This window comes from Filicampus tigris, chromosome 4, assembly GCF_054856515.1.
Source record: "Filicampus tigris isolate MCC_2025a chromosome 4, RoL_Ftig_1.0, whole genome shotgun sequence".
Taxonomy (NCBI): Eukaryota; Metazoa; Chordata; class Actinopteri; order Syngnathiformes; family Syngnathidae; genus Filicampus; species Filicampus tigris.
The window spans coordinates 26,418,800-26,435,596 of NC_141220.1; the positions used below are offsets into that span (position 1 = coordinate 26,418,800).

At 44.2% G+C, this 16,797-nt stretch overlaps 1 protein-coding gene across 2 annotated transcripts in view; it reads left to right on the forward strand.

Annotated features, from left to right (window-relative positions):
- The window catches only part of wnt7bb (wingless-type MMTV integration site family, member 7Bb), a 38,584-nt gene that overhangs the window by 19,126 nt on the left and 2,661 nt on the right, over positions 1 to 16,797 (forward strand). For both annotated transcript variants that reach the window (XM_086028328.1, XM_086028327.1), the window contains exon 3: positions 14,780 to 15,051. In XM_086028328.1, coding sequence (XP_085884454.1) covers positions 14,780 to 15,051 — 272 coding nt within the window. The remainder of the gene's footprint in view (positions 1 to 14,779; positions 15,052 to 16,797) is intronic.

Here is a 16,797-nt window from a genome sequence, read left to right on the forward strand (position 1 = left end):
ATTTATTCAACAGTCGGGCAGTTTTGCACTCAAGTTGTGGCCCTTTAAACTTCCTTCTTGAAAGGAACATTTTGACCTATTTGCTCTCTTTCAAATAGCAATGCACTTGATGTTGGTGACTGGGGCTTGAAAATGGACACCTTTCAGCGGCTACACTCTGCATCAAAGATCGGCGTCATAAAACGGAGCGCTCCGGTTACCCTCTGTTTGACTTTCCAGCCAGTTTGTCACCGGCCTCACTCGGGCTTTGCCTAGCTTGAAAGCGCTTTGTTTTGTTGCGCCGGTGGTGAGCTATTACACGAGTTTGATGTCGCTGTCAGCAAAGAAAGGAATGGATGCGGTTGCACTTGTGCAGGTCAGCTCGCTTTGCTGAGGGATGGCTGTTGTGTGTTTTGCTGGTTCTCCTAGAATGCAAACACACGGAAGATACATGAGCTTAAAATCCACCCAATAATTTGAATTATTGTCGTATCATTTAAAAAAAAACAAAAAAAAACAGCTGCATAGCTACATATCGTCACTGTCACGTGAAAAAAACTTACCGGTGTGTCCAATTTTTTTCAATTTTCTTATTTTTACATGAAGGGTGTTTCCGTGTTACCGACATCGCATTAATGTGAAAATGACATTTTGTTCCAAAATTGGACATAAGTGTTTTTCACAGGACAGCGACGATATGTGGCCAGGGTGCCGGTAAAATAAACATATAAAACCAAACGATGCCTTAACTTTTGGGCCAAAATGAACGGTTTTATTATTATTGTGACGTGTCACGTATTTGACGTTCTTTTCAGTTGATTGGTAATGGGTGAAAAACATCAAATTTGGTAAAATTATCAAATTAAAAGTGATGCATTTCCCATTGAAGATCTTTATTACATTACAGTACAAAGTGGAACTTCTGATAATATATTTTTCATCTTTTACTTAGTTTATTTAAAAAGGGACATTTAAGAGCAAATTTGTTTTCATTATTATGTGCTGCAACACCAAAATGTTATAAAAATATTTTATTTATTTATCTATTACTCGGTGGAAACCACCGCTGCAGTAAACTTTACAAAAAAAAGTTATCATACTCTAAAAACATCAGAAATAACCGATCCACTACTTGGGTCAATTTGACCCAACTTTCTGGGTTGTTTTGTGCAAAATGACCCAGGGTATTGGGTCAAACAGACCCATGTAGGGGATCAGTCCATTTTTGCCCTAATTGGGGTTATTTTTTGACGCCAAAAGTTATAGAGTTTATTATGACACCTTCATTTGAATAAATTACAACACTGGAGATTTGCCCGATCATAATAATTAGCCAAAACAAATAGAACAATCGTGGAATGTGGGCGCTCAAATGGGAGAGTGACCGGACAATAGCGGGCGTATCCATGTCTGTATTTTCCCCATCCTCCCACGATTGGCGTGACTCCCCGGCAGCCCCCTTGTCTTTCATCCACCTCCACCATCCGCAAGCCAGTGGGCGAATCCACCTGCCAAGGGGCCTGACAAAAAAAAAAAAGTGCGTCCAGTCAGATAAAGGATGTTTACGTCAGCGCCTTCATTGAAAAGCACTTGTGTGGAAAGAGCTGCTGGAGATCGGGGGGGGGGGGGGGGGGTCAGTGCAGAAAGACTGAGACAGGAGCAGGACGATCAGTGCAAAAAACAGACTGGATTCATTCCGGATGCGGCGTGCTAACTTGTTATTTGCCTCGCCTCTTGTTTAGGGAGTTTAGGCCCCAAGGGCTGACATGCACCGCAGTGAGTGAAAAAAAAAAAAAAAAGAATTTCCTCGTCACGCTAAATGAAAGACACGCAATTACTCTCCGAGTAATTGCCGCTCTATTGTTATGGGAGTAGCCATTAATTGTGAGTTGTGGTCACGAGCGCGACACAATGCTCGCACATTTTAAATGCATTAAGTGAGCGCCCGCCCTCTTCTCGGAATCACTTGATGGCCGTTTGTGGTGAAATCATACCCTCGCATGTATGACAAGTGCGGTCCGACCGAAAGCTAATAATGAACTGGCAACGGGACGTGAAATGTATTTAAATGACCGCTATGTTCCATTCATGCTTTATTTCCTCGGCCTGACAAAGGAAAAGGAAATGAGAGTTGAAGTATTGAGTTAGACTGGTTGACACTGTTGAAAACACATCCAGGGAGATTGGATTGAAGTCGACGTTACAGTCTGCTTGATGTATAAAACTGAAAGTGGAAATCAACCCAAACACTATTTTTTTCAAAAATAGGTTCCCAGCAGGCTCACTAGTTGAAAAACGGCATTCTGATTAATTTTGGGTTTGTGGAATATGAGTTAAGTAGCAAAATGCACTCGTTTTTAGCCATCTCCGGGGCCGGCCATTTTGTCACTTCGGTCGACTGAAAATGACATCACAACTGCTCACAGCGACCAATCACGGCTGACCTGTTTTCTGAATCTGAGCCGCGATTGCTCGTTGTGAGCAGTTGTGATGTCATTTTCAGTCGACAGAAGACAAAGATGGCTAAAAACAGGTGGATTAACTCTTATTCCACAAACGCAATATTTATCAGAATGCCCTGTTTCAACTAGTGGTCTTTCATAGAACATATTCTTGAAAAAAAATATGTATGCGTTGACTTCCTTTTTAAGCAGCAAAGTCTATCCCTTTTTAGCCATCTCCGGGGCGGCCATTTTGTCACTTCTGTCGACTGAAAATGACATCACAACCGCTCAGGGCTCAGGCAGCTTCAAAAAACAGGTCGACAGAAGTGACAAAATGGCCGCCCCCAGAGATGGCTAAAAACAGGTGGATTAACGCTTATTTCACAAACGCAATATTAATCAGAATGTCGCGTTTCAACTAGTGGGCCAAACACTTCGTAGCTAGTCAGCTTGGCCCTGACCCGGATGAAAGGGATAGAAAATGGATCGATGGTTGGTTGCCATGGCGTCGGTTTGATCAAAACCGGGCGACAATTTGAACGCAGCGCACCGAAGGCCACTTCCTGTTCGGCTTCTGTCGGCCCCGGTTCCCCGGCGTTGTTCCCCCCGACATTTATGACGCGTGATTCACGGGTCAGGTTAGCATTACAGCGCCGTGCTGTGAGAACCGATGCAGACTCAGTTGTCCGATAGCGTGTGGCTGAACGCGTGCTAATGATGCGTGCATTGTGCAGAGGTGGAAGAGTGGCGGCGGCGGCGGCGGTGGATGGATGGATGGAGGCCCGTTTTTCAGCCCATCATCATGCGGTCGCCCGCGATCCTGTCTGACCATCCTCGGCGCGCAGGCCAGAGAAAACACGGCGCGCTCGTGTGTGTGTGTGTGTGTGTGTGTGTGTGCGTGTGCGTGCAGTCTTTCCTTTCACCGCGTCGGATAGCGCAGCGGGATCGCTTCTTTGTTACCCGCTGCGCGGGCTGGCCAAAGGTCGCCTCCCGCATCCCACGACGTGTGTCCGTATCGAGGGCGGGACCTCCGTCCGATCCCCCCCCCCCCCCCTTCCCTTCCCCTGCTTCCAAACGCTGCGGTCGTTGTTCATTCATTAGCTCGCTCTCAACGTGAGTCGGGTGAGTCGGGAGTTGCTCGGGTTGCTCAGTGGGCGCCCCCCTCCTCCCCTCAAAGCCCCCCCGTACCCTGCGGCGCTGCGTTATCGGTGGGATCTGCGTCCGTCTGTGTCTGCCAGCGCCGCTAGACGCTGGAGGAAGCAGGATGCGAGAGGATCAACTGTAATCTCAGCGCACGCTTTGTTCCGCACAATCACTGTATTCTCTACGCGCTGGACATTTACATGTGCCAACAATCACACTGCTACTGGGCCACTTAGGTGATGGGCTGCACAGGGGGGGGGGGTCAAGCGGGGACCAAGTGTGGAACAGTGGTTGAGTTGGTCGTTGAGCTGCCTTACAGCCAGAAGGTTGTGGGTTAGAATCTGTCCAGGGATGGTTTTCCCAAGGTACTCCGGCTTCCTTCAACAGTCCATGAACATGTATTTTAGGTTCGCGCAAGGCGAAATCAACCCAAACCTATTTTTTTTCAAGAATATGTTCTATGCAGGCCCACTCGTTGAAACACGGCATTCTGATTAATATTACGTTTGTGGAATATGAGTTAAGCAACAAAATCCACCCATTTTTAGTCATCTGACACCCATTTTGTCACTTCGGTCTGACTGAAAATGTCATCAAAACTGCTCAGGTAACAACCAATCATGGCTCGGCTTCAGAAAACGGGTGAGCCGTGATTGGTTGCTACCTGAGCCCTGACGGTCTGTGATGTCATTTCCACTCGACAGAAGTGACAGTGACAAAATGGCCGCCCCCTGAGATGGCTAAAAACGGTGGATTTTGCTGCTTAACTCATATTTCCCATTAATCATATTGCCTTGTTTCAATTAGCAGGCCGTATTTTTGAAAAAAAATATGTTTGTGTTGACTTCCCCTTTAAGTTGTCTTCCATGTTTACAAAATGAATCATTTCTAGTGTAGTGGTTCAAGTAGCAGGGTTTCATGAAGACAGTATGGGATTATTTGCCACTCATTGCCCCATTCACAAATCTGGTCCAGGTTGCAGTCCACGTATCTAAGGCTCATTGATGACTCCAAATTTTAATCTTCAGTGTTCACAAAATAGACCATAGTAGTGTAGTGGTTCACATCGTAGACTTAAATACTGCCGGCGTGGGATAGTATTCCACTCATTGCCCACTGTGGGAAGGGTAAACAGTCCAGGGTGGAGTCAATGTATCTAATACTCATTGATGACTAACATTTAACCTTCAGTCTCTACAAAATAGGCCACAGTAGTGCAGTGGTTCACATAGTAGTCTTAAATACCAATGGTGCGGGAAAGTATTGTACTGTTCCCCCATTCACAGTCTGTGTTAACATCCATGTAACTAAGGCTTATTGACAACTCTAAATTTTAGTCTTCAATATTTACAAAACAGACCGTAGTAGTGTAGTGGTTCACATGGTAACGTTAAATACCGCTGACGTGGGATCACCCTTGGGCAATCCGTTGTTTAGTCCACGTATCTAACTTTATTGACGACTGGAAATTGCCTTCAATGTTCACAAAATATTTACCTGCTAATGTGGTGGTTCACATAATGGACATTAGTGCAGCTGGCGTGGGGTCGTTGTCCACTCAAAGTTACATCCACAGACAGTTCTATGTTAATTCCAGATGTCTAAAATATTCACGATGAAATATTGTCTGCAGTGTTTGAAAAACAGGTCATTGGTAGCATAGTCGTATAAAAGTAGAAGCACTATAATGTCCCCAGTACATTTCCAGCTCTGGGAAGGTGAGGTCGTGCTTCAGGCTCATTTTTAGGATAGAAACCCGAAGGATGGAGTTTCCTGTGCCTGTTTAAACAAGTCCAACTGCTCCATCTCCACCTCGGGGAGAGTTGAGCAGATGCTTACTGCCAGCTCAATCCTCTTTGCCTGGGAGGCGGCTCACTTCTCACCGTTCCATTGGGAATAATTGCCTTAGCTTCAGCGCTATTCCGCCAGTCTAGCGTAGAGGTGCCTGCGGTGTGTGTCGCCGGGCCACGAGCGTGTCACGTCCCCGCAAGCGGAACGTGGGACGACTGATGTTTCTGGCAAAACAATATTATTTTTATTGTACCAGAAACAAGGCTGAGCTAATAATTCAAGCTGCAAACCTCACGGACCGCATCTTTGTCTGTAATTTGCTGGGAGCGTCCCGTCGGTTCATAGCAACCGGACGGAGTGCGCGGAACGGAAAACAGTAGCAGACCATCGGTACACAAAACGAGGGGTTTTCCTCCGACTTTCCTGCCGTCCCCCCTTTTTTTTTTTTTTCGACCGGGGCCTCTCAGACGTGGAGACACAGTGTCAGCGCTGGCACGGCCGCATCGGGACTGTTTATTCTAATGCAAAATGTGGAAACTGAAGTCAATGATGTTGACTTTTTAAAAATGTCGTTTCCAATACATTGTCCGTTGCTTTTAGGTGGGATGTTATAAAAATAGGGATTTCAGTCTGAAGACTTTTTTTTTTTTTTTTTTTTTCTTTTTTACTATTAGATTTGCTGTTTAGGAAAAGACTCGAAATCAGAGGTGTCCTACTGAAATTGGAGTTGTTTTCCTCAAACTATTTTCTAGAACACTTGAGCTCATTCGGGTTGTGGGTAAAATGGGGCCGATCTCACCGGACCTTGGACTGATCACCGGCTCAGATAACGACCAATCATAGCTCAGCTTCAGAAAAGAGGTGAACCGTGATTGGTCGTTATCTAAGCCCTGAGGGCCTGCGATGTCATTTTTAATCGACAGAAGTAACAAAATGGCCGCCCCCTGAGATGGCTAAAAATGGGTGGATTTTGATGCTTGACTCATATCTCATATTGATAGTGGGCCTGCATAGAACATATTCTTGGAAAAAAATACATAATAAGAAAATAATATTACAAAAATAATTAACCTAACATACAGGTAGTTGTCATTTAAGCAAACAAACTGGACCAGAAAAAAAGTAATCAAAGCCCAATTGGTTCCAGCCAACCAATGAAATTTCAGTGTGAAAGCAGAAAGAGCTAGAATTGTGTTGGTTCACTTTTGGGTATCTTTTTGAACATTTTCAAATTAACACAACAACTATGTCCTTAAAATTGCCCAAAAAAAGTGGCTCATGTTATGTTAAATTATGGCCGCCGTATGTTTGAATTTGATTGTGAATGTCTTTTTCAACTACTATTGGCCGGTGACCAGTCCAGGGTGCGGCCCCGCCTCTCGCTCAATGTCAGGTGGGACACACCCCAGCTTGCCCGCGACCCTAATGAGGAGGACAAGCTTGACATAAAAAAAAGATGAATGTCTATTTATGTCAATATGTGTGTACTCTTTTTCTCCCCCAAAGAATGCTTTCAAGCCAAAATTGCATCGAGCCAGATTAAAAATGCTTGCATAGGTTGCCCAGTTCTTTCGGATCAAGTGCCAAGTGTGCACTATGGCAATAGGATCCGGACCCCTTGTGAAAAGTGTCATTCAAAACAACAAAGCTAATGGTGGCCCAATACTTTTTAGCACCATTATGGACACGTTTGCCCTCATGCTTCCATGTTTAGTCAGCTCAGGTGTAGAGACTCCCGACCACCAGCAGGTGACACTTTTCCCTTTGTTCACTGCAGTGCTTTTTGTTTGCTCCGCATGTGCTTTCTGAGCCGCACAAACTCCCAGTTCGTTGCTGTGTGTGTGTGTGTGTGTGTGTGTGTGTGTGTGTGTTGAGGTCGTGAGTGCATGTCCGGGATGGTCTTTAAAAAGCTTTCCCCTTCACGGCTCCATCAACAGGCAGGGAGGCCATTCAGCAGCACTGTTGGGCTCTGCTGTTAGTGTGTGTGTGTGTGTGTGTGTGTGTGTGTGTGTGTATTGCGTGTGTGTGTTTGTGTTTGCACAGCACTGCAGTCTAACCAAATCTCCTCTGGGCCGTTTTCATACACCCTACTGGCTTTTCTCGCCCCCTTTTCCTCGCTACATTTCATTCATCGTCAGCGCTATAGATATTTTGTACGTTTTGGTGACCTGATGGAAAGCGGCAAAATATTAGGAACAGCCGTCATGATAATGCAGCACAGCCTGCAGCCACAATAACGTGTGCCAATCAATCCAAAGTGAGCTCAATTGTCTTTATAAAGACGGAATTTTTGCCACAGCTCGAACGATTGCGTGAACAGCTCAAATATTGAAATTCATTACGTGGTCCAGGCTTACTTAATGAAGTGATCAGTGAGTGTATTTTGATACAGTATTACTTGCGGACAATTATAATCTGTTATGATATCTGTTAACGATAGTAGTGTCTATTATCAACCATCAAAGCACACAGACTTGAATTTAGTGACTCAGTGCTATGTACGGTAGCGGTGTAGCTAGCAATTCAGCATGTGTACTGGTGGGCCCGCAGCGTTGGATGAGTGGAGTCATCGAACAGATGTATAGCGAGGTTCCACTCGGACTGTGGTTGTTGGTGTCAGGTCCCCCCTGGATGGTTGTTTTCACCCATATGCTGCTCACTTGGAAAGGAGCGGCTAACAGCTAGCTCCCGTATCCGCTAGCTGATAGTAGCTCGGAGGCTAGCAGAGAAGGCGGGAATTCAATGAGTGAAGTCAACTGGAAACCACGTTACAGTGGAACGTAACCGCTAAATTACCAGGAAAATAGGAAAAGAGTCGACAGCTTCAATTAGCCTAACATACACGCTCGTGTTGTTTGACTTACGGGCTCGTCTATCATGAGTCATAATGTTTTTATATACAGGACTAATTCAATGTATTCAAAACACGTACCATAAACAATGTTGGTGTTTAATTTGATATACTTCATATGTTTGACAAGAAAACATCATTTTTACTTTTTGTACTTAAATATATCTCAGAGTCTGTACGCTTTTCCTAAAATAAAGGAGTCGAATCAGTGCTTCTACCATTAGCGTCTTTTGTGACACAAGTAACTGCACTTGAAGCGTACACTGAGAGTACTTTTGCCACCTCTGCTAGATTTTAGCTGGCAAAACAGCAGCGTGGAGTTCATTCTTCTCGCTCTGTGTGCCTTTCTTTGCCCCTTGTGTCAGCAGCCCTGACTTGACCGTGCCCCGCAGGCGGCGAGGCCAGCGAGGCCGACTGAGGTCAGCTGGCCCCGCTGCTTCCAGCCGCCGATACAAGTGTCGACGCTCGTAAATCTTCCCGTGCCGTGTCATGAGAAATTTGTCCCTGCGGCGCGCCCGCCTCCCGCTCCAAAAAAACCAGACTGGAGCTCCAGTGGCAAGCCGCGACATCTTTTTGCGTCCCCCCCCGCCCCCCTCACTGACGTCACGGGCATCGCCGCATAGGCAGGCAGGTGTCCAATGTGCTGTGGTCAGCACATATGGAGGCTTCCATCAGGGTTAGTCACTTACATTTTGGACGTGAGTTTTATCCTGGCATCATGACTACGGTTGCAAAGTGGTGAAAATCTTTCAAATAAATTTCCATCGGAAGTAAGGCTGAGGATTTTTGGAAACGTTCCAAAGCATGAATACAAACATTTCGTAATGTCATAAGGAGAAATCCGTGCAAAATAGTGAGCTTTACTTGCCCAGATTAATGGCACAGTTGTTTTTAACACACAATTAAAATAATACTAACACAGTTCAACAGATAATATATTGAGAGAGAGTCAGAGCAATGTACAAAGTAGAATAGTGTACCGATCCCGCAATGTGCAGTAAACAAATCCCATTTTTCCACAAATTTCCTTCCCACTCCTTTTCAGGCTAGGTCTTAATTAAGTCTTGAATATTTTGTTTTGGTTGTCATGTTTATGTTGACCGCTGCCTGAAATAAATGAATGAAATAAATTGACCAACTTAACTTATCATCTGACAATATACGTCAATAATCATGCCCAAAGAAGTGCATTATAAAATTAACATACAGCCGTCGCTTTCTGTAGGCATAAAAAGCAGGATTACAGAGGACAACATCCAATCATTTTCAACAAAAACTAGGCTCTGCTGAAATATTTGAAACACTGTTTTTTGCTCTTCTTCTTTCAAATATGCACCATCCCAAACTAAATAGTGTGCCATCTAGTGGTTGACAGTGGAATTAATTACACTCACAATTGACGACAGTTAGACCAAACAGTGCAAAAAAATAATAAAAATAAATCGCAGGGAAGGTGTCTTACTGTATTCCCAATTTATTCCCATAGAAATTTCCACCTTTGAAAATTCCCCCAAATCTTCAACCCCATTACGGCCACATGTACCTGCTAAGAATGACGCCTCGTTTCATCTGCTTTCAACACAACCCCCCCCCCCCCCCCCCCCCTTATTTGCTTAGCGTAACAGACACTTGCCTCGAAACTCCATTAGACATCTGTTTTAATATTCCGCCATTCTTCCCTCTCGCTCGTTTCCAAGTTCACTGAGGTTTTTCTGGTCACTCCAATTTTCCACTGGCAGCAAGCGAGGCAACCCCAGGGTGGTTCCTCCTGGAGGGCTTTCAGGACAACTGGGGCCAGCCTCTTGAGAGCTATACGGGTGCCTTTTTCTCCGCAGCGGCTTCCCTGCCAAAAGAAGGCCCTTCCTCCGCTAAGGGCACGGCGAGTACACTTGCACGCACATCAGCACGGGGAAAGGCGCATTGCTGTTACGAAACCGAGTGTTGTGGTTGGATTTTTCACCACCCCACCCTTGTGTTTGGCGGCGAAAACAGCAAATTCTGAACTCAGGATTGAGGTCTTCCATAACTCTGCATCGATTTGGGCGGAACAACTCCGATTTGTGTTGTGATTGACGAGGCAGCACCCAAGGAATGACAAATAACAACTCATCAGTTTTCAAGTGGTGTTTTATTTTCTAGAGCGCATTTCATTCACAAGGCAACTCAATGTGCTTCACACAAGCAAAGAAAGAATTTTACAAACACAAACAGTTAACGACATTCGGAAGCAACGCAGAGAAAAGAAAAGTAGCTGATAAAAATGACCCAAATGTACATTGACACCATTCAAACACATTAACAGAAACTTTAAAAGTAAATAAATAAAAGTAGGTTTCTAAAATAACTCAAAGAAAGATGATTTTAGATTGTTTAGCGGACCTGAATCAAAGGTATGGGGGAAAAAAAAGCTACGTTTTTAAACATTGTCACTCGGGCCTGTCTTGACTTTTATCGGCAGCTTATTCCATTTGTGTGCAGCTAAATTGCTCAATGCAGCTTCACCATGTTTAGTTTGAACTCTGGTCTCCACTAATTGAGCCAAGTCGGCAGATGTCCCCTACTGGCTTTATATTTAGTCAGCATTTAAGCCTGAAAGTGGAAGTGAAAGTCAACCCAAACATACTTTTTTCCAGAATATGTTCTATGCAGGCCCACTAGTTGAAATTCTGATTAATATTGCATTTTTTGAATATAAGTTAAGCAGCAAAATGCACCCACTTTTAGCCATCTCAGGGGGCGGCCATTTTGTCGACTGAAAATGACATCACAGTTGCTCAGGGCTCAGATAACGACCGATCATGGCTCAGCTGTTTTCTGACGCTGAGCCACAAAACGGATAGAAAATAAAAAATATTGTCAACGTAATAACAATGGAATCAAACTAAAAACATTGTTTTGGAGTTTAAATCTTGGAATGCCCCTCCTCGGCAATGCAAAAAGTCCAAACATAAAAGTTTTTTTTTTTTTTTTTTTTACACAATGGATGAATAAATGGAAGGCAAATATGGTGCGCTGCCATTTTTACACGTTGAGTCACAATCAACCCAATGCCTGCGCGGAAGACTCAAATCGAACCTTTTATCCAGGAAGTGGCCTTTTAAAATATAAATGAGCCCACGCCACTTTTCACAACTGATCAACCTTGGTGGAGGTCTGTGCTCCAGGGCACTCTTTGTGAGTCATCGTGGATTGAGTCATCCCCCGCCCCCCTCCACCCAGAATGCACATGGTAGGGTCCATCCTTCTTTTTGAACCGGCTAATTGAGCCTGCTAATTCACAAAAATAGAGACAAACACATTCAGAGGTTTTTTTTTTTTTTTTGGAGAATGTGTTTGCATTACGATGGGACCAATCACCTTGTACCCAGAATGCAATGGTCTAACATCATCCACTGTTAACCAGGAAGTAGCCTGCAAGCAAATTTTTTTTTTTAGTTTTCCCACATTAAAAAAAAATCTTTTTAATTGAGTATGATGCAAGTGTTATTTACATTGAACATCCTACATCATTTTCCATAAATCAGTAAGTGGCTTGCCAACTTTTTTTTTTTCAGTTGCAACGGAACCATCTGCTCACCTCAGACTCAATCTTCATTTTTGCGAATGAGGAAGTGGATGAGTTTTTCTATGATGCAATGGTCCCAGCCTATATCGTTTTAAGCGTTAAGGCAGTGCTGGGAAATAATATCATCGCTCAAAATATTGATGCTTTGGGCCCAATTTGGACATTTTCGCTTCGCGAGGTGTGCTCGCTTTTGTTGCCAGCGGTTTGGACATTAATGGCTGTATGTTGAGTTGTACTGAGCGGGACACAGGTTTACAAGATGTACGCTGGCTACTTTACTTGATAGCAAAGTGGCTTATCTTTAGTGTTGTAACATGAAAAAAAAAAAAATCACTGTTCGTCGACTCAGTTTGCGTGCGTTCGTCCATAATTTGTCGACTGGGTGGTGCGCCAGTCTCCAACCGCGCAAGCCCGCAGTTGCGCTATTAGTCCCACTGGACAGCAAATATTTTATTTTATTTTATTTTGGGATGCCTTTGAGAGTTACAACAAGAGACATGACATGGAAAACAGCCGGGCAGGCACACTAAGCAAATGAACCTCCTCCTGTCCGTGTTACCATGGAAGCCGACGTGACTTGATGGGCTTCTATGAGCAAATGCAGGCGAGCCAAATATTTGCAAGTGAGTGTATTACGCAACATACATCAAAAGACGCCTTGAAACGCTTTGCGGTGGTCATTGTTTCTGCCGCTCTGAGCCGCCCGGCTGAATGAATGATTTGAAGGGGGGCCGGGTGCCGTCATAGCCCTCGGTCTGTTTTTGACTTGAAGAGGCCTTTTTAGACAAGAGGCCTTTGTGGCCATTAGGGGACTAGCTGAGGACTCTGGGCTATCACACTTAACATGAACAGGAGGAAGCGAAGGAGAGCGTTATTTCGGGAGATTAAAAAGCAATTTATTTTTTTTTTTAATACAAGAACATTTTCCTTACTATGAAACATTGGAGGAGGCTCTGTTATGTTCTCTGGCTGCTTTGCTACATCTGGCACAAGGTGTCTTTAATTTGTACGGGGTACAATAAAATCTCAAGACTATCAAGTTATTCTAGAGACATGTGCTGTCCAGTGTCAGAAAACTTGGTCTAAAAAAAAAAAAACAAAAAAAAAAAAAATCCAAGAATTGCTCACAGCAAAACATTGGACTATGACTACTTCTATGAGTCTTGATTTCAGTCCTTTTGAACATCTGTGGAAGGAGCTGAAATATGCCTTCTGGATAAAGCACCATTCAAACCTGAGATAACTGGAGCAGTTTTCTCATGAAGAGTGGGCTGAAAAATACCCGCTGAGAGGTCTGAATGTCTCATTGAAAGATAGAAAAAAAAAATGGATTGCAATGAAAGGTTGTGCGACAAAATATTAAGGATAACATCAGTTTTTGCCCAGGCCTGAAGACTTGCTGCTATCGGCTTCCCATTCCTTCTGTCACACCGATAGCCAACTCATTGCATCGTCTTGACGCTTGGCAACATTTTAATTGTGAGATGACGGCAATGCGGCTGCCTCGCAAGGTCAGAAGCTGGCAGGGATGAAGAATTTCCGAAACGAACGAAAGGCGACACTTGATTGTTGCCAGTGAGGCAGCGGGACTCAAACATGGCGGTCGTTTGCAGTTCGGGGTTGCTGCACACAAGGTGCTACCGTTGAGGAATTCAGCACTTTGGACAGCACCTAGACCAGCTCTCACCGCACAAAAGCGGGGTCTGGAATGCTTTGTGGTCAGAAATGGGACCGCATTCCAACCAAGGTGCAGGAGGCAACAGGAAAGGGCATTTATTGTCTTATCAAGGTGTAAATTTGGACTTCTTTGTTATTAAATTACAACAAGCGTTGAGTGACCTAACAGAGATTGTGCGTAGTGTGCGCTATAAAATAATCAGTCTATATTAGTCCTGCAATGGGAAAATTCCGGTTTTACAGCAGCCAACTCGAAATCTGTCAGCAGTGTTGAACAGACGGAGGATGTGATGAGGTTTTGAGTACAGAGTTCTGCCAGTATGGGGTGCCTATGAATATGCTCAGGGTGGCACTTTCACCACCACAAGGTGTTTAGGTCAACTTCTCGGTCACCCTCTGTCCTGGAGTTGCAGTGTATACATACAAAGTGGCACTGACAGCCTTTGATTTTCGGAGGAGACATTTCCCGCTCGAAATTCGTGCAATAAATAAAAGTGCAATTGGATTCCCAATGTTAGCGCTGTGCAATTAATCGGAATTCAGTTACAATTACGATTACTACACTCCACGATTACAAAATTGGCATAATCGTAAAAAGAACGATGATTAATATTCATTTACATATACACAAGGAAATCATACTTGAATTTTCACATTTGCGCCTTTTTTTATTTTATAAATTCATTTTATAAATTGAATTTGGTCCAAAAGGAGCTTACTAACATTTATTTAAAACTTTTCTTTTGTACCCCAAAATAAATGATCGTTTGAATAATTGTGATTTCAATTATTACCAAAGTAACCATGATTAAAGAGAGAGGCAACGCAAACATTTTAAAAAATTTTTTTTTTTAGGAATATGTTCTATGCAAGCCCACTAGTTGAAACAGGGCATTCTGATAAATATTGCATTTGTGGAATAAGTTTTAATCCACTCGTTTTTAGCCATCTCTGGCGGCGGCCATTTTGTCTTCTGTCGACTGAAAATGAGATCATAAATACTCACAACGACCAATCACGGCTCAGATTCGGAAAACAGGTCAGCCGTGATTGGTCGTTGTGAGCCCAAAGTGAGACTGTCATTTTCAGTCGACAGAAGACAAAATGGCCGCCCCCAGAGATGGCTAAAAACGAGTGCATTTTGCTGCTTAATTTATATTCCAAAAACTCAAAATTAATCAGAATGCCGTGTTTCAACTAGTGGGCCTGCTGGGAACATATTCTTGAAAAAAATATGTTTGGGTTGACCAAATAATATTTTGATACATCTTTTTTCATCAGCCGCGTCCTCAAACTTCCGAAAGAAACCATCTCTTTCCCCTCTTCCAGGCAGCCGGGAAGCGGCGTTCACCTACGCCATCACGGCAGCGGGCGTGGCGCACGCCATCACGGCGGCGTGCAGCCAGGGCAACCTGAGCCAGTGCGGCTGCGACCGGGAGAAGCAGGGCTACTACAATCAGGAGGAGGGCTGGAAGTGGGGCGGGTGCTCGGCCGACATCAAATACGGCATCGAGTTCTCCCGCCGGTTCGTCGACGCCCGGGAGATTAAGAAGACCCCACGTCGCCTGATGAACCTGCACAACAATGAGGCGGGGAGAAAGGTATTTTTTCATGGAGGCCACTCCCTAGTTGAATCATTAAAAGGGAAGTCAACCCAAACATATTTTTTTCAAGAATATGTTCCATGCAGGCCCTTGAGTTGAAACGAAGCATTCTGATAAATATTGCATTTGTGGAATAAGAGATAATCCACCCGTTTTTAACCATCCACGGGGGCGGCCATTTTGTCACTTCTGTCGACTGAAAATGACATCATAACTACTCAGGGCTCAGGTAACGACCAATCACGGCTCAACTTCAGAAAACAGGTGAGCTGTGATTGGTTGTTACCTGAGCCCTGGGTAGTTGTGATGTCATTTTCAGTCGACAGAAGTGACAAAATGGCCGCCCCCAGAGACGGCTAAAAACGGGTGTATTAACTCTTACTCCACAAACGCAATATTAATCAGAATGCCTTGTTTCAACTAGTGGGCCTGCATAGAACATATTATTAAAAAATATATACGTTTGGGTTGACATCCTACTTTAAGGAGTATTTCACAAAACATACTTAGTGCTAGTTTTCTCTTTTTCCTAAATAATTACTCTCCGGTTCTGCTAAAACGTGTGTTATGTTGACATCCAAGCTAATCTCTCATTTTACGTCAATGCTAGGACGTGCCCCAGATTGTCGGATTTTATTCAGAACAGCCAAACAGTTCTGGCATGGACTCGTACTCGCGTGCGTGTCCACGCGCGTGGACGCTCGGACGTAAGAGTAGCGTGAGACTCATGATGTGCTGATTGATCCATCACGCTCTTGTTTGGCTCCGGTCACATTTCTGTGCTGCCGTTTCTTTCCATTGTACGGATTGTACGAATGGAAAGAAACTCTGCTCTTCTGTTAGTCAATCCGGCTGACAAGTGAGTGTGAAGAACAAAATGAAGTGACTCTATTCTGACAAATGGATCTACATGGAATTTTTTTTTTTTTTTTTTTTTTGGAAAGCGGAGTCCACGGCGGGATGCTTCTGCAGCGGCGTGCCAGAACGTAACACGTCATTGCAAATTTACTGTGTCGGGTTGAGGCCAACAGTGCTGCTTCTATGGCTTCTTCTCTACCAAACACAACACATCTTTGTCATCATTTTCATTTCACGTCGGCACAAGTACCCTGGTGCCTAACCTTTGCGAACATTTTGAAAAGTTTTTCCGCAAAATGGATGGATTGTGATGCACTTGCCATCTGCAATAACGGACCTCTACCGCCGTAGTCTTTGCAGTGGGACTTCCAATAAAACAACTCCCAAACTGTATGTTACTCACTCAAAAGCATCTTCCCGGTGGACTGTCGTCCATCATTGTATATTCCTCCACGTGTGTGCGCAAGCCAAGAAATTCCATATAAAAAGGCTCTGCGCAGTCATAAAATCAAGACGAATGAGCTGATAAAAAGGATCTTTGACTGTGAGCGGACTGTTATAAAAAGCTCTCAAAAGCGTGTAAATCAGCCGTCCCCGTTGCATGCGATGTGTGGAGTGTGTGCGCTTTGACGGACACGCTGCAAGTAGACATTTCCATCTATTTGTCAGGAACTTCAGCGTGCTGCATTCCTTGCGGCTTTTCCCTCTTTACGTTTTTTGGGAGTCGTCACCGCGCGGAGAATCAGCGAACAACTCCCGCGTCATGCGCTTGTTTGATAGGGATAATGAGGTGGTCGAGAAAAAAAATCCACTCTGGAGGAAAAAAAAAAACAAAAAAAAACACGCTGTCAAACAAACGGACACATTATGAAACAAGTCATCTTT